The sequence below is a fragment of the Daphnia pulex genome, chromosome 12 (assembly GCF_021134715.1).
Source record: "Daphnia pulex isolate KAP4 chromosome 12, ASM2113471v1".
Classification (NCBI taxonomy): Eukaryota; Metazoa; Arthropoda; class Branchiopoda; order Diplostraca; family Daphniidae; genus Daphnia; species Daphnia pulex.
Window position 1 is genome coordinate 4755725 of NC_060028.1, and position 6888 is coordinate 4762612.

At 43.1% G+C, this 6888-nt stretch overlaps 1 protein-coding gene across 1 annotated transcript; it reads right to left on the reverse strand.

The window, feature by feature from the left end:
• Positions 1 to 3295: 3295 nt before the first annotated feature.
• LOC124209962 lies at positions 3296 to 3766 on the reverse strand. The gene has a single exon (XM_046608213.1). The coding sequence runs from the start codon at positions 3764 to 3766 to the stop codon at positions 3296 to 3298; it is 471 nt and encodes a 156-aa protein (XP_046464169.1).
• Between the last annotated feature and the right edge of the window lie 3122 nt (positions 3767 to 6888).

Consider the following 6888-nt stretch of genomic DNA (forward strand, 5'->3'; position numbering starts at 1 on the left):
ACACTGAATTTTCTTTGAAATATCCTTCTACAGAATACCAAGACTTTTGAGCCATATAAGAATACCAAATTGAAACGCTAGAATGATCCTAGTGGCTGAGAATAAATTTTCAATCGCGTTATCCTGAGTAAGTCTTGTGCCTCTAAGTTGAAAAATTGCTTGTGGTTAATGGGATATCAATCCAACATGTGGTTTCAAAGTTTAAGAGACACTCTGCTGTACACGATTTTTGTTTTGTCTATTTCAAGGCCAACTGAAATCTGTCTACTGCTTTCCGTCAAAGGAGAACCTGAATAAAGACGGTTACATTTCAAAGGGTGTTGTTAAACATCCTATATAGATTGAACACTAGTAACGTTAGCTTGGCCAAGGCCGGTACTTTCGGTGAGTCTAGTGTAAAGTTGGAACGTTATGCAAATTCCTTTGCTCGTGAATTATTCCTTGCCCGTGAATACCTATGTTTGAGCTTTTGGTGGCATTTTGGTCAAGTTGTGAAGCGAGGTCAGTCGTTGCCCCGGGTGCGTTGTGCAACATTCAGGCCCAGTCATTCAGGCCCACGTCTTCCAGGCCCACCTTGTTTTACATGACGTTCACGCCCAATTTTGGCGACATTCAGTGCCAATTGGTTTTTAATTAATAAAATTACGGTTAATTTCAATTTGGGATGTTTAATAAATGACTGTTAATAAATTACGAGATTTTAGAGTTTAAAAAAAGGTTTCATCATTCATCTTATGTATACGAAGAATAAATACCAACATAAGAAGTGCTTGAAATGTAAACGGTGGCGTAGTGGTTATAGTATAGATCCCACATCCTGGAGTCTAGATTTATAATACTGATAGAGCTAAATTTAGATTATTCTCTTATGCTGCTAATGGTCGATTGAAGAAGAAATGGACCGGTCGAAATGGGCCTGACCTATTTTTTAAAGCAGTCCTATTTCTCCCTTTTTTCGTTTTAAGTTCCATAAGAAACTCTAAAATAAATTCAAAAAATTTCTAACCTTTTCGCCATGAGTGCTTCCGCTCCTAAATTTTCCGTCTGGCCTCCGATGTTGTCAGGTATGGCCAATTATGGCAAAATTTCTTTCAGAAAATAGCCCCAAGATTACCTGGGGAAATAGGACAAAAATGTATAATACATTCATCGCAGACTTCCTGTATTCAAAGGAATTATTATCTTTGGAACTGTTTTATCAAATAAAAACAACCAAGAAATTAAGCGAAACAATTAAATTCGATTAGAGAATCGACATCAGCGCAAGAGATTGGTTGATGTTTTCTATTCAGAGTCACTCGAACTTTCAACAGCAATATTGGCTTTCACGTTTTAGGAAAGTTTCAACAGAGCATCGGGAATTGATACAGAACTAGCCTTTGCACGATTATTTTTCAGCCATGTTTTGCCTTTCATTACGGTATCGACCGATTTGTCGTGTAGGTCATTTTTCTTTTGAGGTTTGGTGTCTCTCTGTTTCTTGGAGGCTACGTTACTAAACGGCAAAGTGAGGAAAAGAGAAACACACTTTTAGATTGGGAAATTGGGGTTCTCCTGAAGGAGACTTTGCAGCGAACACTCTGTTCCAGTACAACTCGTCGTCCATATTGTAGTATTTATAATCCGCCAAAATATTGAAATAATCATTACCGACAAATTTCCTTGTGATCTCAACTCGCTCTCAGCATGATCTTCGTCTACATGATCCCGTAACACAGGGCTTTGTATAAAAATAGACGAGAGAGATTGTGGAGATAACTGGCGAGCATTCTTCGGCTTTATCACTGGGAGGAGTTTATAGACATTGTCATCAAAATTAAAACGATTTTTTTAACTCGGCTACGACCTTTACGTAAAAGTTGCGCACAAAGATGAAAAAATAATCGATTGGGTGGAAAGTCCTTTCAAATTCTTCGTTAAAAGCAGACTGGAAATCGAATAGTATTTTTACGAATGGGATCACTTGGTCAAGAACTTTCAACGTCAAGTATTTTAACCTAACGTTCATAGGAAACACCACCTCAAAACACGTCTATTTTGAATTTTTGCGGCTTATTTTAGTCTGCTTGCCTTTCAGTTTGTTTGCTACATATCGCAACGTTGCCAAACGGAGGTGTTTATCTTGGCCAATGGCTACGACTGCGGCTCTTTCACCAACCGTTAATTTTTCGAACCCTTCTCACGAAACATTGTTACTGATTAATTGACTTTTCATCCCCCCATCCGCTTTTATATCTGATGAACAATGCAAGTATTGGAAGCGAATAGTAAAACGCGTGTTTGGTCGCCATAGCAACGACCCTTCCTCTTTTACTCCCGATAAATTGAGCGAAAAAGCCAGGCAAACTGAAAAATAGTTTTGGATGGCTTGCGGCAACGTGACCCAACCTCTCCTTTATCAAGGCCATGTGCTTGAGAGTTAAATGCCTTAAAGGCTGTCTCGTTGTCATGTAAATTAAGCCTTTGTCCGTTTCTAGAATATTACCCCCTACCCTAATTGTCTGGTTACATCATGTAGTTCTGCCGCGAACCGATAGGCGGCATTTTTTTTAAATAGTAGTCGGATTTTTAAGGAAGATACTGTACCCCTTATGTATACCCGGGTGTACAAGCTTGAACCCACTTTCATTTAACACCAAGTATGTACACCCTTTGTACACGGAAAAAGGACGAGAGAGTAGTTTTCGCGGGGCATCCGAAGAAATGATGGCCCACAAAACCAGTGGTATTTCGGATTTAAAGATGACGCTGGGATTCCGCGTGAAGCGTCGTCTGCTGGATTGAGTTCACCCGGGAAATGTCGCCACTTTCTCACCACTGACTAGTCGACAATTTCGGTTTCTTGGTGAGCTACAAAAGCGTGATAGCTACAGGAAGTTGAATGAATCCACTGAAGGACGGTTTGCGAGTCGGTCCAATATGTTTTTGGAACGTCCATCAGATTAATTTCTTGTCGGACTGTGCTGACGAGTCAAGCGGCTAAAACAGTTCCTTGGAATTCGAGTCGCGGGATTGATAACCGTTTTAACGGTGCCACTCTTGCCTTTCCAATCACTTAGGCGACACTGACATCTTCGTTCGAATATGAATCGGAGATACACACACGCACCAAAGCCATTTTCGCTGGCATCACTAAACGCATGGAGTTCCAGCTGAACGGGTTCGGTTACACGGTGCATGCAACGCGGAATACGGAATTTTTCAAGAAGTTTTAACTCGGCAGTCCAATTTGACCAAATTTTTCGGAATTATTGGTCCAGCACGTCGTCCCATCCGGACCGTCTTGCATTAAGATTCAGGCTGGCAAAATGGCGGGGGCAATGAGAACAAGGTGGACCTTCGATAAACCTTGCAGCACTTCACGCGTAGTCGATGCTTGTTTCAATTCGACTGTGTACATGAACTGATCGGTCTTCCAATCCAGCAGGATGCCGAGCGTACTTTTGACCGGGAGCAATTCAGAATTGAAGTCGAGATGAGGATGGGAAAACTTGGACAGAGCGACTGTTGAGAGAACACCACGGGATGACGACATCCACTGTTCAATATTAAATCCGCCAGTTAGACAGAGAGCCTTGAAGTCCTTGGTGTCGCGAATGGCCTCTTCTTCGGTTTCGGTGGAATAAAGTAGATTGCCGACACACGTGTTCGACAGGACGAAATCGGCAACTTTCGGATAAAAATTTTGATTATCTTCGGCAGTTTTTCTCAAAGCAAAGATACAAGTCGTCAGTGATGAGGCGGCACCGAAAATATGCCGTGTCATTTGAACTCTTTGATCAGTTCGTTGATCCCAGGCGCTTGATACAGGAAACGAATAGTGGATTGGTCGCTTGCTGGAACGTAACCCTGATGATACATTTTTTCAATATCTCCGGCAATCGGTACCGGGAATTTACGGAAGCGAAGGAGAACTGCTACTTGGCTGGTTAATAAATCCGAGCCTTGGTGAAGCATGTCGTTAAGGCTGATTCCATTATGTTGAACCGAGCAGTTGAATACGACGCGGACCTTGTCCGGATTATTCACGGACGTGACACCATGATGTGGCAAATAAAACACACGACCGGGTGTATCTTTGTCGGACGAATCGACAAGAATAACGTGACTGAGCGAAAGGTATATTCTTTAATTACCTTGTTATATTTTTCGCCATAAGTTGGGTTTATGGCGCGTTCTGGGTTTATGTTTCGCCATAATATCTCGTTTAAAGCGCTTGGAAAGATGTTGCAACTGCTGCAATTCCGAAAATGGCACTGCGTTTTCTTCCTTCCACATTCATGTGACTTCTTGTCATTCTCCTGTGTGGCGAATGGATTTTTTCAAGGATCTCCATCGGTTTTCGGGGGAGAGCATCGGTTGACTTGATTTCTGAACACCTAAGGCTTCAGTTTTCCACAGCCTCGCAATGTCTTCTCTCAATTCTAAGTCGGATGGCTGAAAATGGATCTGATAAATACAGGGTCTTCTCTCCGGAGCCTCGAACACTCGTGACGGCACTGAACCGGCTACACACCAGCCGAATGGCGTTAAGATGGCATCTGGGTCGGTGTCTCCGGAGTGGTAGCTTTCTTCTAAAATGCGATGCGCTCCACGAATTTCTCAACCGATAATAACGGTGACGAAGACCAAGTCGAAGGATGGTAAATCTAAATCAGCCAGATTATTCCATTCCTTCTTGACGCTGAGCCAATGAATTTCTTCTTTGCGAAATGAAGTTGCGGGACGGTCAGCGCATTCATGTTTTGAATCGTGATTGGTCGTCCCTCGGAGAAATTTCGAAGTTGACGGTGCGCGTCGGAATATATTGATCCTTGCCATGGAAGGCGGATCGTTTGGCCCTGCCCGGTTAATCAAATTTTGTCGGCAGCATGATCTAAAAAAAAGAGACGCTTCGCTGCCAGGGCCCAACAATCCAAACCTGTCGAGATCTTTCCTGCCGTTCCAGATTTTGATGGGCACGACAGCCAACAGCACGCAACATGATCTGTCCTTCTTGCGGATGGTGCAGGTGTAACAATGGGTCGATCCGTCAGACCCACCGGTTTCACTGTCGTTTTGCTTTGTCGACACTATTGCTAGACTTTCGGTCGTCTTATTGACGGACAACTTCGGAAATAGTTGAGGCGCGCCATGCAGGAAACTATGATGGTTGTGTTGACACTCGTCGACACCACCCTTTTTGTTGCTGCTACAGTCGCGACCTAAATGTCCTTTTGCAAGGCACCGAAGGCAACAACCATTTCGTTTGACAAGGTTGATTCTTTCTTATTCTTCTTTTAAGCTCTTGAATTGCACGGAGTTTTGGACTTTCGGTTTTGGATTCGAGGCGGTCGAAATCGACAGAATTGTTGGTGAGACGGGCGAATTCAATTTGATGTGATTTTGTCGGCCCGGTTAACGGTCTTGTCTTCTAGCTTTTACTTCTGTTGGTTGAGAATTTGAGGCTTTTGAATGCTTTACGACCATTTCGGCTTTCACACTAGAGTGTAGCCACGGTTCGAAATCCTGCAGAGACAGGAATTGCGGTTGTGACTTAACTTTATTCTTCTCCCACTTGCTTTGAATGTCAGCGAGAAGCTTGTGGAGAATTATTTCTAGTAGACCGCCGGAATTCAGCCCATTCATAGCCACCATTTTTCAGCGACGACACGGCGCTACGCAGGGATGTGTAAAATCCCAAGAGGGCTTGATAGTCGTTGAAATGCGGAACTTTCAAAAGATAAAGAATGATTCTAATGTACGTTCTTGAAATGAGATGAGGATTGCCATACGTACACTCGAACTCTTCAAGCACTGCTTTATATAAAGCAGATTCGTTTAGATAATCCCCCAGACTCTGCTTAATGTTTGGTTTCAAAGAACTTCGGAGAAGCGCCATTTTTCGAGTTCTTGATATCGATTGATCGTCGTTCACTAGATCTCTAAAATTGGCGATGAAAGTCGGTCACTTTCTCGGATCGCCATCGAACGGGTCAGAAATATCCAATCGTGGCATTCGGAATACGAATTTTCGGTTCGGATTGTAGCAGTCAGCCGGCCCCTTTTTTCGTGTGGTTGAACGACCATTTGGACGAGTCGACTGTCGGACTGTTCGGACTTCCGATTTTTTCTGTTGGTTTTTTATTCACTGCTCCATATGAAGGTGGAGCAGTGGCACTGAAGAATGACATGCCTTGGCTTTGCGCTCCAAATGAAGGCGCGGCAGGACGGAAGAATGACGAGCCTTGATCTGGCTCTCCAAATGAAGGCGCGGCAGGACGGAAGAATGACGGACCTTGGTTTGCTCCGCCGTCGTCGAGATTAAAGACATCAAAGCAGCTGCTATAAAACTGACCCGGATTGGAGTTTGAATTGACAACTGCCGGTTTGTCTTGAAGAAGACTTGGGATTGGTCATCGTGTCAACCCGTACGATGACCAATATTCTTTGTTGACATTGCCATCGGTTTCCTTGGGCCCTTCTACTGTAACTGTGCTGTCGCCGCTTAAGTCTACACGTTTTTTTTATTGCTCCGCGTAAGGGGGTCATTAGCTTTTTCGGAACGTTTAGCTTCTATTTGCTGCCGTGACAGCTTTCTCTGAAAAAAATGGGGTTTGCTAAGTTGCAAACATTTTTTGGTTTGGAGATTTTTCCAAACATAAGTTTAGGTATAGGAAACAAAATGTTTAGGTATAGGTAAACATTTGTTAGGTTTAGCTATACGCAAAATTTTCGTTTAGAGTTATGCACAATGGATCTGGCAGCACCGAAAAAATGTGCATTTTCTTTCCCTTTCTTTTACTTACGTCGGTAAAAACAAAGAAAATGAAATCTACCCCTCTTTTAGTCACCTCAACCTCCCATCATACATGAAGCGCCTTTAATCCTTTTTTTCTTTAACCTCCC